This window comes from Rousettus aegyptiacus, unplaced genomic scaffold, assembly GCF_014176215.1.
Source record: "Rousettus aegyptiacus isolate mRouAeg1 unplaced genomic scaffold, mRouAeg1.p scaffold_m13_p_11, whole genome shotgun sequence".
Classification (NCBI taxonomy): Eukaryota; Metazoa; Chordata; class Mammalia; order Chiroptera; family Pteropodidae; genus Rousettus; species Rousettus aegyptiacus.
Window position 1 is genome coordinate 60,103,798 of NW_023416286.1, and position 22,236 is coordinate 60,126,033.

Here is a 22,236-nt window from a genome sequence, read left to right on the forward strand (position 1 = left end):
ATTTTCACATCTGCATGGCAGTTTTCTCTAAGGATAACTCTCTAAATAAAACTTTTGTCTGACTACTTCATAACATTAAATTAGTTGCAATTGTTTCAGAAGATTTTTTGAAAAATGACATTCGACTCTTTCTTTTGAAATCACACTGTTTCCAACAGATTGAGAATATTTCCCTATCAGTTCTAAATTTTAAAACCCCTGCCAAAAAATATTTATATACCAGATACAAAAAATATTTAAAACCAAATCATTAATCTGTTCCACAAAATAGAAATAATTGTGTTGCTATGCAGTTTTAATATATAAGCCTTTCATTGTGTAAAAATGTAATCATAAAACAAATGATGCCCAAGTAATTTTCAAAATGTACCAAGTAATTTTTCAAAAATGAAAAAGGAAAAAAGGGCATCAAAACCATAAATAATGTCAGCTGTAACATTATAATAAAAAATGATTCGTTGATACTTACAATGCTGCTAGCCAAATTCTATTACAAACTTTAACATCAATTTATAATCACAGAAAACGTTACAGAAATAAAGTGCATTACAAAATTTAGAAGTTGGGAGGTATAAACGTACTTATGAATAAACGTTTAATGAACTTTTTATATATTCAGTTTACAGCAATGTATTAAAATATGGATGATAGTTTACCACAAAAGATCACATATAGCAGTAAGTGCATAACTTGGTAGTCGAGAAGTCAGGAAACCTAGACTGATTCACTTTTTTGTCAGAGGCTCTCACCAACTCCCTGGGTTACCTGAAGTGGCCAACGTGGCTGTACTAAATTTGATGTCTGGTAAATGAGACAACTGAAATAAGAGAAACTACATTTCTTTTCTAATACCACTTCACCCCATCACTACTACATATTGTCATCACACACAATTTAAACTTCATTTTCTATAGTTATTTATGAACAATCAATGTTTTACATGAACTAAAATGATGACTGTCTCAAACCACACAGGTCTTCCTCAGAAATTATGATATGTGTATAGCTACTCACCAAAATATGAACAAAGTGACATTGCTATTCAAATTCTGAATGCACCAATTGTGTTTCACTTTCTCCCTTTACTGAACATCACAAATAAATTATTTTAGCTTTATTAATTTACATCTTTCAATAAAGACAATATTTTATCGGGAATTTTGGGACAGAACCAGCTCAAGAATTCTTGTATGGTGGTGAAGCTAAAGGAAAGTAGGCAGTCATTTTAAACTATTTTAACAGGTATGCCATAGCTCTTAATGTTTCTGCTAAATGTAGTATTAAAGAATGAGAAGAATAAAGCATAAAATAGGTAGAAAGTATACGTTTCTGCAAATACTCTTGTGGTAGTAGAGAAGAATCAACTTTTTTTAAAAAATCATGCTTTACCTAAGATAACAACTTAAAAATTTTTAATTACTATGCTGCAGCACTGAAGACAAGTTGGAATCACCAGAAAAAGTGTGTACTTAGTAATGACAGTCATATAGCATATGGTCTCTAGTGAAAAGTAACTTGTGCAAATTGTTGTGCCAATTAACTACCACTACCTAAGGTTAAGTTAATCACAATTTAGAAACCCTTTAGAAAAGTCTTAATTTTCAGACACAAAAATTAGATTTATTTATATATACTTTACATACATAATTGTACCCTATTTTTAAAGAAATCTTTATATATATTATTCCTACCTAACCTTCACAAAAACTCCTTTTGAGGGACAGTGAAAACTGCTGGGAATATGCAGGTAACTTCTTTAAGCTTACATTTTCTTACGTAACTTGACCAGTATCACAGTATTAGCAAGTGTCAAAGCCAACATTAAAATCTAGGTTTCCTATTAGTATTCCAGAGAGCTAATAAAAATAATAAAAATATAAGTTTAAGAAAAAGCATGAAAAAAAAATATTGCCAAACCAAAACCTAACTACATTGTTTATACAGTAAATTACAACAGGAGGATGACAATATTTCTGGTGAATAGAACCGTATTTTATTAAAAATATCCCACCTCATCACCCTGTCATTCTTAACCATTCCAAATAAAGGTGAGAATGTATAAGTAAATTTAAAAAGGACTCAGAAAAGTCAATGCCAAAAAAGTCCTAGCATAAAAATGTATGCAGTGACTCAGAATAAAACCACTTTAAGCCCTCACTTAGAACCTATTAAAAGATGTGATACGTATGTACATATATACACACATTGTGGAACTGAATATTATTCGGCAATAAAAAAAATGAAAATTGGCAATTTGTGATAACATGGATGGACCTAGAGGGTATGATAATGCTAAGCAAAATAAGTCAGAGGAAGACGAATACTGCATGATTTCACTTACATGTGTAATCTAAAAAAACAAATATACAAAGCAAAAAAAGACTCACAGATATAGAGAATAAACTAGTGGTTGCCAGAGGAGAGTGAGGTGGCAGGACAAGCAAAACAGACAAGGAGGATTAAGAGGTACAAACTTCCAATTATAAAATAAGTCATGAGATGTAATGTACAGCATAGGTAATAAAGTCGATAATACTGTAATAACTGCAGTTACTGCAGTTGTCATGGTGATCATTCTGTTACATGTAAAAACACCTAGCACTATGTTGTATACCTAAAACTAATATAATAGCATAGGTCAACTAGAATTCAATTAAAATTTTTTCATTTAAAAAAAAAAAGAAGCCATTTATGGTGGTCATCTTGTTTCTCACGGTCCCAATGGATTAAAAGCTGCCGACAGCTGATGCTACAGACAGACACAGGGGAGCAGTGAGGGATGGTGGGAGATGGACTAACACTAAGAGATAACAACTGCAAGATCCCCCAAGGGCCTCAAAGTAAAGTAACTATTATATTGATAATCTCAAGTCACCAAGAAATTAAACTATATTTAGTGAAATCTTGTAATAGGTTAGAAAATTATATAATTCAGTGAGAAAAGTTTTCTGTCAAAATCATCTCGAATTATTCTTGGTACTTCCAGTAGTAGTAAGTCTCAGTTACCTAGAAAATTCTTTTGTGCCAGACATATAGGCGTTCAAGTGTTCTGCATTTATTTTATTAATCTATTTCACTCAGAATCCTGAAAATATTTTTAAATGTTTTATATAAACATTAAGTGATGTTCATTTTAAATGTCATCCAAAAAAAGAGCTATTAATTAGAATTCACTAAGATGACTACCGTTTTGGTTCCAAGATACAAACCTACCTACTGCTGCGTGAAACTGTGATAAAGCATCAGCTAGCTGTCCAGCTGCAAGTAATTTCTTGCCTAATTCAAGATGTTTCTCAACATCTGCATTTACTCCACATTCAGCACCTAAAAACAAATAAAAAAATAAGTTAACTTTTCATGAACCAAGATTTAACTCTAAAGAATATAATGTTAAAGATATAATTATCTGCCTCCGACATATATCAGATAAGAAAAGTCATGGAAGCTGAAAAGTGACCAAACCCACATAAAGTAAAAATACATAAAGCACAATGCTTCATTTTACAGAGTACAAGCAACCCTAAAATACATGTATATCAACCTAGTCAGTGAAAACAATGTAATCAATCTACAAAATACAAAGGAAACTGCATCATAACTGTTGTAAAAATATGTTGAACAAAATTAGAATTGCTTTGTTAAACGAGAATCTCACCTTAATGAATATTATCAAGCCCACCATAATAGTCAAGTACTTACTGAGTATCTACAAGGCACCAGGCACTAAGTATATGGGATAAGCCTAAATAAAAAACAAACAAAAATCTCTGCCACTAGTGGTACCTGACTATGGTGGGAGAAGACAGACATAAGAAATAAGTGAATTACATAGTATGTTAGGTGAAAAGGACTATGGGAAAAGACCTGTGTGAGGGGAGTGAGGCGTGCTGGGCCTTTCAATGTTAAATAAAGTGGTAGAGGGTGTGCTTCATTAAGAAGCTGATATCTGAGCAAAGACTTAATTGAAGGAAGTAAGAAACTCAACATGCAGATATCTAGGAAGAGAGCTTTCCAAGAAGAACCAGCTAGTGCCAGGGTCCTACCTAAGTCAGGAGCATGCCAGGCATGTTCCAGGAACAGCAGGGAAGCCATGATGGCTACTACGAAGCAACAGGGAAATAGTAGTATAGATAGCAGCATGGGGTCAAAGAAGTAGAGGGCCTGACTATGAACAGCTTTGGTTTCTACACTGTGTAAAATAGGGAGCTACTGAGGAGAATAACGATCTGACTGATCAAGCCAATTATCAATGTGTTGCCTCTCTGCTTCGAATTCATCGTTTAGAAAGTGCACTGGAGGTTTTACCCATTTCTTCTTTACACAGCACAATGTTACTCTCAATCAGAAAAGGACACTGAAGGGGCATTGCAGGAAGGACACCTTCTGGTTCCCACTGATGCCTTTAATTTTTCCTGGCTCCTGCTGCATGATGCACACGGGGAGGACAGCCAGTGGTACCCTGCTCAAGCCATATGACCAGGGGTCCAGTCCCTCAGCAACCTGCCAGCACCACCCAAAGAGGACACCATGTACTGCTGGTTTCTTACCCACAAGAGCACCCCAACTGTCCCCACACACAGCTAACCAGCCTGAGGTCACTTTTACCTGAGGGGGTTGTTTCTTATTTGTCTGGCTACTATAGACCCGTTCTTGTCCCCAGTAACTCAGCAAACTTTTCTACCAGCAAACTCTAGCTATAGCTATACATCTTCTCCAATGAGGTCTGAACCCCAAGTGTAGGAGGCCCCCCTCCAAGTTGGCCCATCCTTAGGAACTGTCTCTCAGCCTCAGAATATCCTTTAGAGTTCCCTTTACATCTTTATACGTATTTTCCTATTTATAAACTTAACAATTCGTTATATTAAACTTCCCTCTTTCTAAATTGTCATGTGGTTTCTGCCTCCTAAATGGACCCAGACTTATACACAACTGGTATTAGGAGTGGTCCCAGAAGACAGACCCACAAAGATGGAATCTGAGGACTGGTTTGGTCATGCCCTTGAGCACGAGCGCAGCGCTGAGCTCCTTGACAATGAGAAACAAGACGTTAGTAATCCACAGCAAGTATCAGAATTGCAATTAATCAATAAATCATTTCTGCTTGAGATAGTAGTACTTCTATGACCAATACGAAAGGTTAAAGGAAACTACAGTAACCAAAAAAACAGATTAAGCACTCAGACCCTTCAGAAATTAAGGTTTGGGTTGCACCATCAGGTAAATAAACCAGAGTGGCTGAATTTCTAGCTGAGGGCAGAAGTACAGAACAGGTAGCTAAAGAAGGAAACCACATATATCAACTACAACCTCATGACCAGACACAAGGACTACAGTAGCTTTGCATATTTTCTCTTTCCTTGTTAAACACATGTGTTTATTTGTACATAGTCAATCCTCACAATTCAGATTCTGTATTTGTGAATTTGCCCACTCGCTAAAATTCATTTGTAACCCCCTAAAATTCATTTATAATCCCCAAATTAAGAATCAAAGAATGTTGGCAGTCATTTGCAGCCATATGCGTGTGCAGAATGGTGAAAACCTTGAGTCGCTCAAAATGCAAATTCCCAGATGACGACAAACAGAGCAATACTCCACCTTCTTTTTTCAGCTCTCATAAGCAAGTATACTTTCCACAGTATATTTTGGGTCACATTTTTCACATGTTTGTGTTTTTTGTTGCTAATTTCACTGCTTAAAATGGTCCCCAAGGGCAGTGCTGTCTAGTATTCCTAAACACAAGAGCTGTGATGTGCCTTTCACAGAAAATATATGTGTTAGATAAGCTTCAGTCAGGTGCGAATGATGAGGCTGTTGGCCATGAGTTCAATGATAATAAATCAACTAAGATATTAAATAAGATATTTTTATTTAAATAAGATATTAAATAAGATATTTTATATATTAAATATTTTTAAACAAAAACATGAAAACCAAGGTTACTAAACATTTTTAAACAAGATATTAAATAATATGTTAAATAAACAAGGTTATGTTTGATCTGTTGACAAAAAAAAAAAAAAAAATGTAGTGACCAGAGACTTACAGGATCCTAACCTTGTATTTCCTAAAAGCAATGGTTTAATATTTACTAATTCAGTATATGGAACATAACTACTGCAAACAACTGTAGAGAATTGACTATATTGACCATATTCTCTCTAATTTCCATTTCTATTTTAAATACAAGTGTTGAAATTAATTTTACAATTTAGTTTTTATAAAACTGAAACTGAGTAGGATAGTGATGAAAGATTATTAATATAACCAGTAATGAACACAATGACTCAATTGGGGTATAGTTGAGAACTTCTTCACTTATTAAGAATAGCTATATCTTGTTAGGTAAAAAAAAAATCGAGTCGTTTTGTTGTACTGGTGTTCATCTATGGGTAAAAGGGTGTATATGGAAACTCAGTAGGCAAATCATTTCTCTTTACAGTGAACATGATGTTAAACCATTCAGGGTGCTAATAAGACAATGGAGGGGGGGAAATCAGAACAGTAGTCACTTGGGAAAGTGGAAAAAAGGATAGACTGAGAAGGAGCAGAAGAGAACTTTCTGGGGGTGCTGATAATGTTCTAATCTTGATAGAGGTATGGGCTACACAGGCATATGCAGTTATCAAAGCTCAGCAAATATTTACTTAAAATATGGACATTTTATTGTATGTTAATTTTATACCCAAAACAGCTATTGATGATTTGTATGTTAAAGTACTTAGGGACATACGTACTATAGTTATTTTGAAATGTATTTTTAAAGATAATCAGTGGCTATATGAAGAAATGCCCAGATGGGTATGTGTTAAAGCCAGGTATAGTAATTATGGTAGAATCTAGGTGATGGATGTAGAGTGTACACTGTAAAATTCTTTCAATTTTGCAAAATGTTTAGTAATAGAATGTTGGGGAAATATACAAAAAAAGTACTACGACGGGAAACACACACAGGGTGCTGTAAGGGCACAAATTAAGGCACCTAACACCTATATTTAAAAATTAAATAAATTTCTCAGTCACGTTAGCCACAGTTTAAGTGCTGGATAGCTATTGGCTGGTATATGGGACAGTGCAGACAATACAGAATATTTCCCATCATCACAGAAAGTTCTAGTAGATAGTGCTATGGAAGGGGGACAGTAGTTTCCCTGAGATCTCGCCCAAAATCTAAAGGAGAAACGGGAAGAATATCACCTCTGTAAAAAGGCTGAAGAGGGAAATCAACATTCCAAACACAGAGAGCACCACATATAAATGCTCAGTCATTAGAAAATTAATGAGGTTTTCAGAGAAATTTAAGTACAGTATTTCAGCTAGCAATTGTCTCCATCATGATTTAATTATTCTAGAATGAGTCACTTTATTTTTTTTTCTTTTTAAACTGACATAAGCCAGATAGAAAAAGCTGAAAATCACATATCACTTATATGTGGGATATAAACCTAAAAACAACTAAGGAACAGGACAGAGACTCATGGACAATGGACTAGTGGTTACCTGAGGGGAAGAGGGAGGGGAAAAAAATAAAAAAATAAAATGTTTTAAAAAAAACCTATTTTGAGATAATTTCATACTCAATTGCAAGAAAGAGATCCTACATACCATTCACCCAGTTTCCCCCAATGGAATCACCTTACATAAATATCACCACCAGGAGACTGACATTGATACAATCTACCCACTTTGTTTGGATCTTATTAGTTTTACATGCACTCATTTGCATGTTGTATACAATTTTATCACATGCGTAGGTTTGTATGACCACATCACAGTCAAGACTCAGAACCGTTCCATGACCACAGGGCACCTTTGCATTGCCCTTTTTAGTAATATACACCTCCACCCCATACTTTCTCCTTAACTCTGGGCAACCACTAATAGGTTCTCCATTACTATAATGTTTTCATCTCAAAAATGTTATGTAAATGGAATCATACTGTATGTAACCATTTTGGATTAGCTTTTTTTCAATCAGTATAATTCTCTGGCAATTCATCCAGATTGTTGCATATTCATAATTCATTCTTTCTTATTTTTAAATAGTATTCCATAGTATAGTTGTATCACAGTTTATGCAACCATTCACCTATCTGGGTTATCTCTAGTTTTTGGCAATTATGAATGAAGCTGTTATGAACATTTATATACAACTGTTAGTGAATGTAAGTTTTCATTTATCTGGGATAAATACCCATGACTGAAATCGCTGAGTCATATGGTAGTTGTATGTTTAGTTTTGTAAGAAACTGCCAGACTGATTTCTAGATTGGCTGAACCATTTTACATTCCCGCCAACACTGTATGTATATATGCAATCCAGTTTCTCTACATTCTTGCCATAATTTGGTGTTATTTTTCTTACTTTTATTTTATGATTTTGTTAGTCATTCTGGTAGGTATGCAGTGATATCACACTGTGGTGCTAATTTGCATTTCCCTAATGGCTAATGATGTTGAATATTTTTTCATGTGCTTATTTGCCATCTGTATATCCTCTGTAGTGAAATGTCTGTAAGCATACAAAATAGGAATGAGTTATTTCTATATAAAATTTGATTAATATCACTAGTTTGGTCTTACAAAAGAAAGAAATGCTGTTCAACTTGAATTTTTTATTGCTTATATGCTAAGACAGAAGCCCTAACATTAATTCTTACTTACCCCAGTGCAGATGTTTCTACGGAGAAATAGGAAAATAGGATCAAGGATACTTTGACCATAGAGAGAATTGAGAAAATACAAATGCATGGAGAAATAGGAGAGCCTTTGGTAGGTACTGGATTCAGTCATTTCATGACGACATTTTCTAGCGTATATATACTGGTACATATATATATGTACCGGTAGTACAGATATCATATACCCTTGGTATGCTTTTGATATATTTAGATGTCATTTGTTGCCTTGTTTTAAGAGTCATCTTTGTATACCCACTTGGACAGAGAGCAGTGTCCTTCAGCTCAGACAGGGCAGCAGAATCACCAGCAGGCAGAACTATTACTCTCCTCCAAAAAGAGCCTGAATAAAAAGCCTGCAATGGCTATCCACTGCCTAACAAATCAAGACCAAATTCCTAAATGTGATATTCAAAGACCACAAAGCCCTAACCTATCTTTTCTGTCCCACCACCCACTCCTCCTCCTCTTGTGCTCTAGCCAAACTGAAGCGATGTTCTCCGAATCCCCTCTGCTCTTTCCTGACTCTGAGCTTTTGTTCCTGCTATATCCTTTACTGTAATATCTTCCCTCACCATGTGTACCTAGAAAAACCCTACCGCTCTCTCAAGGCCATGCGTAGATGTTACTTTCACCATGAAATCTCCCCTAATTCCTTGAGTCGAAAGCAAACACTCCTGCCTCTATACTTACACAGGACTTTGCAGCCCCTCACAGTACCCATCTCTCTGACCACTCTTTTGTTTAAATGTCATGCCAACACAATAACATGGATGAATCTCAAATGCACTGTGCTCAGTAAAAGAAGTCAGACACAAACAGCTACATATTGAATGATTCCATTTATATGACATTCTGGAAAAGGCAAAATTATAGGGACAGAAAACAGATGAGAGGTTGCCAGAGGTTAAGAGTAGGAGAAAGGGTTTGCCTATAAAGGCACAGCACAAGGGAATTTTGGGGGTGATAAAACTATTCTATATTTCTTTTTAATATAGATTCGTGAATATATTTTTTCCTATGTTATACTTCTTGCTAGTTAAATTATTCCAAATATGGTCCGTGGGATACCCTTAAAGTTGGCTCTTATATCCTTTATTTTTTCTTTTTATTTTTTAAATTAATTTGTTATGGTGACACTGGTTAACAAAATCTGGTAAGTTTCAGCTGTACATTTTAACAGTAAGGTATATAGATATAGATATAGGTATAGATAGATAGATAGATAGATAGATAGATAGATGATAGATAGATAGATAGATAGATAGATAGATAGATAGATAGATAGATAGAGATAGATGTATTTACATTGTGTAGAGGCACCTTAAATTCCAGGTGATTACAGGAAACAGCCAGAAGGGAAGAGGAAACCCAATAAGGTATCTGTTACAATAATCTAGGCAACATTAAGATGACTTGATGGTGGAGTAGTAGCAGTGGAAATAGAGAAAAATAGACTGCTTAGAGAAATGTAAGAGAGGAAAAAAGACTACATATAACTTGTGTCTACTGTCTGGATACAGAAGCCAAGCGAAGAAAGGAGTCCAGGAGGATCCTCAGCAACTATTCGAGGAACTGCCTGCCATTTTAGTATGACTACATCGAAAGCAAGTGAAGTCCTATTTCATCTAATATAGGCAAAAAACTAAATTCACTTATCTGCATGTGCCCTACTAAACAAAGTAACTTTTTCAGTTTTCGGTATTCCTAGCCTGCAGCTTCCGTGTTGTGTCTTATTACTTTAGCTGCCTGTTGGACACTTCCATATAAGAAAGGAAGAGAGAAAAAAGGAGGGAGGAAAGGAGAAAACCTTAATTTGATAGCCTCAAAAACTCAGGGTCCTGCAGAGCCCTATTTGTTTGGGCAATGTAAGAATGGTTGGCCTAATTAAGAGTGTGTGGGTAACATTTGGAGAAATCAGTTAGGGGTTTTCAGTTAGCTGGGAAAACACTTTTCCCATTTAAAATGAGAATATGGGCTCCTGCTCTGTGAAAATTCACTATGCAATATAGATTTAGAAACTCATTATAATCATATAATGAGGGTCACCCGTAGTTCCGTCCATATCATATCCAGAAATATAAACTGCTTTTCATAATGAAGATCATGGTAACCGAATTTCATTTAAAAAGAGTTACTGAATATATGTAAAACTGTAGCCTTAAGAGATATGAACAGGGTAGTCTCCTCCAAAGAGGCAATGAAGAAAATCCTGCAGGCTTCAGCCATTGATGAGAACTCTCAAGCCTGCAGGGTTCCCATCACTGACTGGAAAGAGACATGCTGTTTTCTAGCATTACGCTGAAGTCTATGAAATGTGCTGATGTATTTACAGAATATATATTATGAAGCATAGGACTGACTTCAAAATAATCTTAGAGGGAAGGATGAAAGTATAGGTGAAACCAGACTGGCTATAAACTGATAATTTTTGAAGCTGGGTGATGGTACACAGTGGTACAATACTATTCTTTCTACTTCGGTACATTTTTAAGATTTTCCAAAATCAAGTTTTTAAAAAATTTAAATCCTTTCGATGAAGAGAAAACTGGCTGATAAAAGTTACTTCTTACACTAAAAAAAAAAAAAAAAATTGAAGAAACTGGACCACAGGGACTAGGGTAGCCAACTGTGTACATGAGCCTACCTCCCAACATATTCGAATTCTAGAAATGACAGAAGTTACACAGAGAACTATATAACCTTGCCAGAAAACAAAAACAAACAAACAAAAAAAAACATTTTTTTTTAAAAGAAGAGAGCCATGAGAAAAACAAATTTAAAAAAAAAACACTCAAAACAAAAAGGACAGGATTGGATTGATGGGCAAAATCACATCAGAGCCCTCTCTCTCCCAGGGGAAGTGTGCCATAGAGATGGCTGCAGTTCTTAGAGCGCTCCAAACCCTGATAGAAGGAGAAAGAAGGGACCCTGGGGATGTCTCAGCCTCGGCCTAGAAATTAGCCTTCTCTCACAATCTGCATTCAAAGAATGGCACTTAGCAATTCTGAAATACAAAGATAATCATAAAATCCATCTTCAGATAACTAACACCAAATAAGAGAATTGAGAAAAAAATAGTGGAGCAAATAAAAAAATCTGAAAATGAATATAACTGACATTCTTACAGAAGCAAAAGGATACAACATCCATTTTAAAAAAAGTATCTATGCATTGGCAGCTCTAGTGGTGGAGAAAAAGATAAAACGAGATCATTTATAAGTGCCATGCATGACAAACTGCCATAGGAAAGGAAGAGGCATACTTAATACAAAAGGGTCATTATCCCTAATAAGATAATGCATGAGTTAAGGCACGGGTTGGGGGAGGAGTTCTGATGACAAGAAGCCTCCAGCATGTCAAAATATGACCAGGCAAGGAGTACAAAACAAGAGCAAAGGGCTTAGGTAGGACCAAGTTCAACTACAAGAAATGGAAAGGAGGCTCCAGCATGTTAAGAATAGAGGATTTAGGCAAGATAGATCATACTGGGCGGACCATAGTAAGAAATTTCTACTTTATTTCTAAGTGCAAAGAAAAATCATTAGAATGGCCTTTAGCAAGGAATTGACTACCTGATTTACATTTTAAAAAGATCAGTAGCCTGCAGTGTGGAAGAGATTGGAGGCAGACAAAAATGGAAAGAACTGTGGTGATGTGTGAACTAAGGATAGCAAGCTGCATTACAGTATATATATTCTGATTTCATTTATGCCTTAAAAAGAAGATGTGAGATGTATTTCTGAATTTTTTAACTTTTTCCGGTAAGAATGTATTCATGTACTATTAATATAATAAAAAAAATTAACAGACTGAGGAATGTGTTTTGTTAAAGATTTTGCTGATTAAATAATCACTTGAAATAGAAAACTCTTAAAGAATATCTGCAAACACTACAGATATCTATTTTACAATTAAGGAGCCAATTAGGTCAGGAAAGAAAAGCAACATAAACCTGCCTTAATCATTTATGTTAAACTATAGTTCAAAGGTATAGCATTATAATCAGATAGATACTTCAGGAACCACAGGTGATATAGATTCTAAAATTTACAAGTCTCCCTTCTATGGGTACTAAAACATTTATAAATAACATGATAGCACCTCTAATATGTTTTGAAATAATCCACAGGTTTAGATGAAAGAAGATCAGTCATGAATTGGAAATTGTTAAAGCTAGGAGTACATGGGGGTTCATTATACAATTCCCCACTTTTATAAATGTGTGAAAATTTTCCATAATAAAGTTTTTTATTAAATCGCTTTAAGGGATTAGGAGTTGGGAAACAATTAAAGATAATTCATTTGATTTTTAAAGATAATTTCTAATATAAACTATATTTCCATTAACATTTATAGTTTCTAATGGAAAATAGAAAAGATTGTGCATTACTCATATAGAGTGAAACATGTGTACAGAAACCATGATAAAATTATTCTACTGAATGAACTAGGAATCAAATAAAAATGGTGAAAGTGTTGTATACAAACTACAGAATGATCCAGCCTATTACAGCAGTAGATACAATTAATTTCAGGGGCATGTATGTTCTCAAAAGGTAAGGAGGGGGAGATCTTCAAAATAACGTGAAGATTTCAAACATTTCCCTATTACATTTCTCAAAGGAAAGATGAGATCAGTGTACTGAATCGAGGATTTCAGATTGTTTGAGGAGGGAAGAAATATGGATATAAGATAAACAATTAGTCAAAATGCTTTCCTGATCCAGCCATGAAAATGTATAATAGGAAAGATGTAACACAGAAGAAATTAAGAACCTATTATGTGCTGGATACTTTCTGTGTTTTTATTTCACTGAATTTTCATAATCCTATAAACATTTTCATACTTTTATAACTGAGGCTCAAAGAAATTACCCATTCTGCCTGAAAACTCACAGTAATTGTCAAAGCAATATTCAATTATAAAGCCCAACTTTGTTTTTAATGCAGCACATGATCCTTTTTCCCCACATAAACCAGGCTAAGCTTTCCAGTTACCAAGCCTTGCATGCTTCACTCACTCAACCCATTATTTCATGTAACCTTTCAGCCACAGTCATCTCCAACCTGACACAGGTCGAACCTGAAGTCTAGTGGGAGAAAAAAATACATATGCAAAGTTCTTTGAACTGCTATGTCAAGTTACGTTTGGGCTATTCTTCAACAAGTTGTGCAGCTTCCTGCTTCCATAGTGCTTAGAAAGAGCCAGAGCTCATTCCCTACCCAGCAGGCTATCAGCTACCCCCTCACAGTGCCCTTGGACAACCTGTACTCAAGCGCTCACCATGGTTACTACCTTTCCCTTGCAGGTGCACTAGACCTACTACCAGTACTCAGAAGCTGCCATTAACTGCCAAGTCAACCTGGCATTCTATGTGTCCTACATATACCTATCCATGTCTCACTACTTTGACCCTGATGGTGTAGCTTTGAAGAACTTTGCTAAATATTTCCTTCGCCAATCTCATGAGGAAAGGAAACATGCTGAGAAACTAATGAAGCTGCAGAACCAATGAGGAGACTAAATCCTAAATTCTGCAGAATATCAAGAAACCAAACTGTGATAACTGGGAGAGCTGGCTAAATGCAATGAAGTCTGTGCTAAACTTGAAAAAAGGCATAAAATGGTAATTACTGAAACTGGCCACTGACTTTATTGAGACTCATTACCAAAATGAGCAAGCGAAATCCATCTAAGAATGAGGTGGCCATGAAACCAACTTGTGTAACATGAAGACCCCAGAATGTGACATGCCAGACTATCTCTTTGACAAACACATCCTAGGGAACACGCAATGAGCGCTAAGCCTTACGCTGGCTTCCCACTGCCATGGGACTGATTTCCCTGGTCATCAAGGCAGGGCGTCCATGTTGGGGTTACCTTTATCTTTTCTGTACGTTGTACCAAAACAGCCACTTAAGTTCTTTCATTTGTACTATTCCTTCAAATAATTTGGTAGTACCCCCAAAAAGTATGTCATAATGTCATCCCAAAAGTTGACTTAGTCTTCAAACTAAGTTTCTTTTGCCTTCTAAGATAAAAAGAGGTATCCAGAATTTCTGTCCCTCCTGAATAAAACTCAGATCTTGATTATGTTACAATTTTATCCAATATAATTTCCATTTAATAATGTGATAAGTACCACCCCCTCTACAAAAATTTCTGTGGCTCACCCCAATCATCCAGAGAGAATTAATTATTACCCCTATGGTGTGCCTTGGTCACATTTCTGTAACAGAACCTGCCACAGTGTTAAGGTTGGTTGTGTAGGCCCCTTTCTCCCTGGCAAGAGATGGTGTGCCTCCTAACTGGGACCTTCCCTCAGCTTTTCCTGCAAATCCAGTCCTCATGCTGCTGCCATAGCTTCCAAAACGCACGCCTGTAAAACTTCTGCAGCACTTTCACATTGCTGGCTATATTCAATCTAAATCCCTTCAAATCTAAAGACAAACAGGACCCATCATGACTAGGTCCCATGATGTGGGTCCAGCTTCATTCATCATCCCTCACTTCCCCACCTCTTACTTCATACTCTTATATCGTAATAAACTGGTTGTACTTCCCCAAACATACCATGTGCTCAAGCCGCATCCCTTTGCACTTGCTGTTCCATGAAAAGGCCTTCCCCACTTGCCCATCTGGAAAATTTCTACTTCTCCCTCCAGATTCTGCCCTCAAATGCTAACTCCTTTGGGTAACCTTCTCTAACTACTTCAGTGACAGGATGGGAAAAAGACCCTTCTATACTCCTACTTTTCATTCCTAGTTTGCCTGCCTTTCACAATTCCCCCAACCCAGATCAAAAGCAAGTTTGAGAGAAGGAACTATTTTTTCTTCTTTATATCACCTAATTCAGTATCTTGCACAAACTGGGCAATAATTATTGAATGGATATAACTATTTTCCCTCTTAAACATATAATTCCTCAGAATTATAAATTCTAAGATATGTAATAACATAAAGAGCAAACTTATACACAAAGACACTAATATGTAAAAATATATATATTTGTAAATTATGGCTGTTTTTGCAATGTCTCAACACTCTTTTGAGCTATGAATAATATTTATTCTTTTGCCACATCCTGAGAGAAGTGACAATGAGAGCTGTCTCCTATTTTTTGAGATAAGGCAACCAAACAGCATGCCATTTTCTAATCAGCATTAAATAACATGTTTCTTGGACAAGCATAACCATACGTCAGCAAAATATAAAGAGCAGGGGAAAAAAATATGCAGTAGCTAAGTCTTTCAGTGAATTTAGTATTAGAATCTGTCATGGAGAGCAAAAAATAAAGAATTTTAAGAAACTTAAAGTTGAAGGGTTAAAAGTGTGATGTGGTGAGTCACAATGAAGATGTGAAGCACCAAACTGAAAAAGGCAAGAACTGGTAGTCAAAGATACTAAGTGTCAAGCTAAGGCCAGTTGACAAAGGCAGTAGCAAGCCCAGGGGTGGTTATTGAGATTGGAGCACTTAAAATGTAAGAAATGAAGAAATCCCTAAGATCATTCTAGAAAGGAACACAAAGCAAAAAAGACAAGTACTGTCTCCAAGAGACCTGATCTAAATCCAAGATATAACAAGATGGCAGAAATACAGTGGAATCTGGCCACAGAAAGACAGAGTAGGAAGTTCATTATCTTAGCAATTCCATAGTTGAATGAGGACCAATAACAAAACAGTTTGAATAAAAATTTACTGAGCTGCAAACCCAAAGCATCTCCTTCCAATCACCTTGACCTAAAAAGTGGTTTAGTCTACAAAACCAAACTGAAAAGAAGAAAAGACTGAGTATTTTTGTATATCTGAACAATACATGAAAATCTTTCTGGGTGAACTAGGAAAATAAAATCAACTGTAACCAGGTTTGCTAAATTTCAATAGACATTATCTGTCTCCTTCAATTAACTGTCAAGGGATAAATATTGTGATGGAGTTCCCTGCTCAAGGAATTTCAACTGGGAAAAGTTTAGAAGAGACCATGCAAAAAAAAACAGCTCAGTCAACTTCATTCATCCATTTAAAAAACATTTATTGTACATCCGCTTCATGTCAACATGTTTTAGGTACACAGACAAGCTTTTTGCATTAAGCTTATATTCTAGAGGGGGAAAAAATAAATGAGATAATTCCACACTGTTAAATTTTATAAAGAAAATACAAAAAGGTAAAGGAAGAGTATTAACTGAAGGAGAGAGTGTTATTTACATAGTGCATCAAGGTAGGCTTCTCTGAAACATAAATGCTCATTTGAAGATGTCAGAAGAGCTTCCTAGACTGTGGGAATAGCAAGAATAAAGACCTTAGTTAGAAAGAGCTTGGCATTTAGAAGTAAAGAAACTGATGTGGCGGGAACATAGTGATGGAGGGGGAAATTAAGATGAAAAGAGGCATAAACAAAGGAGTCAGATATGTAAGGCTTTGACATATTATTGGTGCGATGTGTTGAGAACAGAAGATGAGGAAATAGAGGAAGAGACTACCCAACAACTCTTTAAAGTTCTGCTGTCCAGGGAAGCAAAGATACAGTTCAGTACCTGAAAGGACACACAACATCAAAGGACAGTTTAATATGGAAACACTACAAGCATGTTGGAGTGCTGATGTCAATGATCCAGCAGAGAGGAAGAAAGTGATGACATAGGAGAGAAATGGTAACTGTAGGAGCAATATTTTCAGAAGATGAGAGGAAATGGAATCCAGGACATAAGTATAGGAATTAGATTTTTCCAGCAATAGAGACACTTTGTCCATTTTAATATAAGAAAAGTAGCAGTGTAAGTATACATACAAGTAGGCTAGTGAATTTAGTGATAGAAAGAAAACTGCCCCGTGATGCTTTTCTTTCATTTTCTTAATAAAGACAAGGTCTAAAAGAATGAAATAAAGGAATAGAGTAAAGAGGGATTTAAGTTAGAGATTTAAGGAAAGAGGAAAAGAACTGAAATGCTGATTTTCAAGAACAGATATACTAGGGAACTGTAGGAATGTTGGCAGTATTGAGTGTGCATTTGAAATTGAGATTACATGCTTAAATGAAACCAGTCGGCAAAGTTATCTCCATTTGTCTCCATCCGTGTACAGCAATTAAGTACAACAAATAAGTTGGACAAGCTGGATTTAATTGGTGTTCAATTTTGCCAAGTGAGTAAACAAAACAAAAAAATACAGGGGCAAGGAAATTAAAAGGTGTTTGCAATGGACTGACTACAAAATGGACCACTAAATCTAAACTGAGAAAGGAAGAGGACATTGATTCATCCCAAAGCATGTGTTATACGCCCAAGTGATCTGTAAACTCAACGAGAAAAACCGTGAGTTCTATGCTATGTATACCTCACCAAAGAGCACTACTGTGTAAGCCTGTGCTGATTAAAGAGTATCTTACCCCTCCCTTTCCAAACTCCGAATGACACGGATTCATCAGAAATTTTTATTAAAGCAGCTTTCTGAAGGTCTCTAAAGAAAAATAAATCTATGGTTGAAATGTTTTAGTTCTAAAGAGCAGTTGACTGTGTTCTCATGATATTTCCATACAAAGATTAATTGCTGGACATTACTCAAAGGAAAACTATGGCAGCAGAAAGTAAACTTAACCACAATTCACTTCGTATGGAAAAAAAAGTCTAATTACTATAGGCATCTTAGAACAACTGTCCCTGACCCACAGAATTAAAACTACTATATTTCCAGGCACTCACTAGGCTAACCAGTCCCGTGAATTGGAACTCTGACACTATTGCTAACTAAAGCCTATCTCATTAAAAGGATTTAGAATAATTCTAGAAGTTATCTGACCATCTGCTAGAATACTTAGTTTATATAAATTACTGAAAGCCATTCATTTTCCCTACTTTATTTATTCTTTCCCTAAATAATGTCAAGAAAATTCTAGAGAAGACAAAACATACTTTTAGTAGGTTTGTATAAAAATTATCACCATCTTTTACACTTACAGACTTTCAACTATTCTTTTCCTTATGATCAAATATAGCTTGGTCAGGTCAGTTCAGTGAAATAATGAAACACTGAGTGAGTCCAGGTAGCATACTAAGGAAGAAAAAGAAATAAAAGAAGATTTGGTTCCCAGGCATTCAAGGCACCAAATAGAACCATTAGCAAAGAAATAAAATAGCTTCCTTATTTGTAACATGAGAATACTAAAGTAGATACTACTAAAGTTTTCTTTCTGCTCTAAAAATTTTATTCCTAATCTAGTGCTTTGGACTTCCCTCCTTCAAAGGCCTTTCTGAAAGATTTGATCTTTCAATCATAAATCTATTACATATTTTCTTTCTCTGGATTATAACTAACAGAAATGCCTTAAAAAAACCAAAGACGAATATTTTTAAATCAGGAAAAATAAACTGGGCCGACTAAGCTAACTATTGGTGACACTCTCCATCATATGCAACTGTTTCACATTCACTCTTTTCACACCCATTCTCCTTTATTCTTTCTCCAAGCCTCAGGTGTAGTTGTACAATCATGCAGACATGAATGCCTCAAGGAAGACTTTGAGGTTGATGAACCTAGACAGAACTATTTGGAAAAACAGGAGCTAACAGTTTGCTAATGCAAGTCAGAGGTCTTTAGCTTTAGAGTCCTGTCACCAAATTTAGTGTCTAGTATATGGCAGACACCTAATTTAACTCCTCTATATAACTTATTACACCAGTGATTCTCATCAATGATTTATTTTTAGAAATGCAAACTTTCATGTCCCACCAGACCTGCTGAATCAGAAACTTTGGGAGGGGACAGAAGGCCTGCACTGCTTTTAAAAGCCCTCCAGGCTGAATTTATGATGTACAAACAAGTTTGATAACCACTGTATTAAACATGCCAGGAAATCACTTTTCTGTTCATTACAGCTGGTAGCAAACAAGCAAAAAAAAAAAAAAATGCTGATTTTTCTCAGCTGCCACCACTTACAATTGATTGCGTCTACATGATGATATCAACCACTGTGTCTCCAGCCTGTACACAAGATGAACTTTAGAGCCAAATAAATTGAGTTCAACCTAAGGCACTTAAAGTTAAGAGATGTATGACCTTAAACAAGTTAATTAAACTTTTGGAGCCTCAGTTCCCTCATCTGTAAAGATGGAATAATATCACATACCTCCATGAATAAGAAATCATTCAGAAAGGTGCCTGGCACATAGCAGACCTTCAATAAATTTGAGATCTTTTTCCTTTCTTCCCTACCCCCTGTACCAAGTCTCTGCTACTTTACACAGGTAACGCTCCTAAAGAAGAGAGTTCTCACTCTGGCACTCCCGAGAAGTATCACCTATGCCTCCTACACAGAAAAGCTCTCTAATGAAGTTTTTCTTATGGAAAATACCACAGGATGGAAATGAAGTGTTAAGAGTCCTACAAAATCCAATACAGAACAGAAATACTAAAAAGGTAGCCCAAAAACTAGTGGAAAAGTAAATCATACAAAAGTGTGCCCCTTTGTAAGTTAAAAAAAATAAATAATTGGCATTAAGCAAAACATGGCAACTTACTGTTAAGAGGACAAAATAAATCATTAGTGGTAACTGAACATAACTGCTGCATTTGGGGAAGAGGAGGTTAGCATTAGAAAATTCAAGAGAACTGAAACACATGACCCATATTAATGTTGTCCAGGCATTCATATTCAAATTCCCTAGATTTTCTGGAGCAGTCTGTCAAATTCTGTCCCAATGTTGTAATAATGTTCTGAACTTTGATTTTATACACACACACACAGTCACCAGGGGAACCAAAAAACAACAATAACAAGAAAAACCTGCCATTAATGAGGCCTCAAAGTTGGAGAGTTTTACTTTTTTAAGTTTGGAATTTGAGAGAATTTTACCAGAAACAATTCTCACTTCAGCTCCTCACTCCCTCTAATATTAAGTCTCATATTTAAAAGTTTAATTTTACCTCCTTGATTACTAGCCCTTTTCAGGGGGATAAAAATAGATTAGTGCTTGTGATATGTCATTATATTCTATTATTTCGCACAGTAACCAAGCTAGAAGCTAGGAGCATTAATTAGTTCAATTGGCACTTTCAGAGTTTTTACTTCTCCCGCTGATACCTAAGATAGCACAGCCCTCTATTTTTGCTATTCAGTTAGAGTAGCCAACAATACAATAAATAGAACTTAAGTGAAATTTAAAAGTTCGTATCTTTTTAAGGGGACCTTCCCCCCGCCCCCCAGAAAACTCGTAAAAGGAAAGCCAGCCCGAAATTGAATGACACCATGCTGAAAGTTGTAATATCAACAAACTTAGTGCTTTTTTCCTCCGGGCGCTTGGATGCCACACCGTCTCCTTAACGCACCAACCCAACAACTCCTATACAAGACCTAGAGTACAATAATGCGATGGTAACTCTTAAAAGTCAACACTGTCCCCTTCTCTTCACTCAGCCGGATATACTTCCTCCTCCAACCCCCGGAACTCTAACGCCAAAGAAGCCTCCCCTTTGGCCACCTTTACCGCCTCCTCCCAGCACCACTGACCAACAGTGTCCCCAGTCGCCAAGCAGGTGGTCCCGAGAAGCCAGCCCCGACGACTGCCCCAAGGCTCTGCGTTCCATGACGCTCCAGAAGTCGCAGCCTCATTGCACCCCTTTGACCCGGCTCCTCACTCCAAACCCGCCGACCCGGCCCCGTGTCCGCCGATCCCGGCAACTCTTCCCCAGACAAACCCGGAACTGGGCGGACTCAGGCCCAGGTCCGGCCGCGGAGTCCCCGGCTCTCGCCCCACCGCCCGAGCCGCCTGGAGACTCGCGCCCGGACACTGGCAAGGAAACGCCGGGGGCGCCCGACCCCGGAGCCCGCTCCTCTCGCCAGGTCAGGGCAGGGCTCACCTTCGTACTGCAGGTCCACCAGGACCAGTAGAAAGGGAAACACCGAGCCCAGTCGGCGAGTCACAGAGCCGAGGGCCACCATTCCGAGGGCGCGACGGTGAGAAGCAAGGGTGCGGGGCCCACCAGCCCCCGCTGGCTGTCTAGATAGATGCAGCTGCGCCCGCCCGCAATCCGCTCTCGCTCAGGCCTAAACAGCAGCTGGCGCCGAGCAGAGGAAGGCAGGGTGGGCGGGGCCCGAGCGACGCTACGCCCCAAGTTTCGCCACCGTCCAATCGCCTTCTCCCTTGCCTCTCTCCTACTGGACTCGCCGGGGTCGTGGTTCGCGCTGATAGGCTGCGGAAGCCATCGCCCCGCCCCGTCTCTGATAGGATAACGTGGAAGCACGAGACGAGACTGCGTCCGCCCGCGGTAGAACTGTCAGGGACCTCTAAACTGCCGCGGAGGGCCGCAGGGAGGCGGCGAGGGAGTCTGGGTGGCGGCCGCCGAGTCCGCATGCGCAGGCCTCGAACGCGTTTTGGGGTAGGTCCTGGAGCGGAAGGGTAAGTAGGAGGAGAAGGTCGGCAATCTGAGGTTTTTCTGGCGTGCTGTTTGGGGAGGAAGGTGAAGACTGCGTCGGGGATGAGGGAGGAGGAACCTCTTCCCAGGAAATCTGAAGAGCTCTTTGAAGTGCCAAGAACTGAGGTCTTGGAATGGACTGG

General features: G+C 37.3%; 1 protein-coding gene across 1 annotated transcript in view; it reads right to left on the minus strand.

The window, feature by feature from the left end:
• Positions 1-21,744, minus strand: part of DNAJC3 (DnaJ heat shock protein family (Hsp40) member C3) — a 66,837-nt gene extending 45,093 nt beyond the window's left edge. The window contains exons 1-2 of the mRNA XM_016158627.2: positions 21,539-21,744; positions 3,214-3,324 (exon numbers count right to left, since the gene is read on the minus strand). Coding sequence (XP_016014113.1) covers positions 3,214-3,324; positions 21,539-21,620 — 193 coding nt within the window. The 5' untranslated portion in view covers positions 21,621-21,744. The remainder of the gene's footprint in view (positions 1-3,213; positions 3,325-21,538) is intronic.
• Between the last annotated feature and the right edge of the window lie 492 nt (positions 21,745-22,236).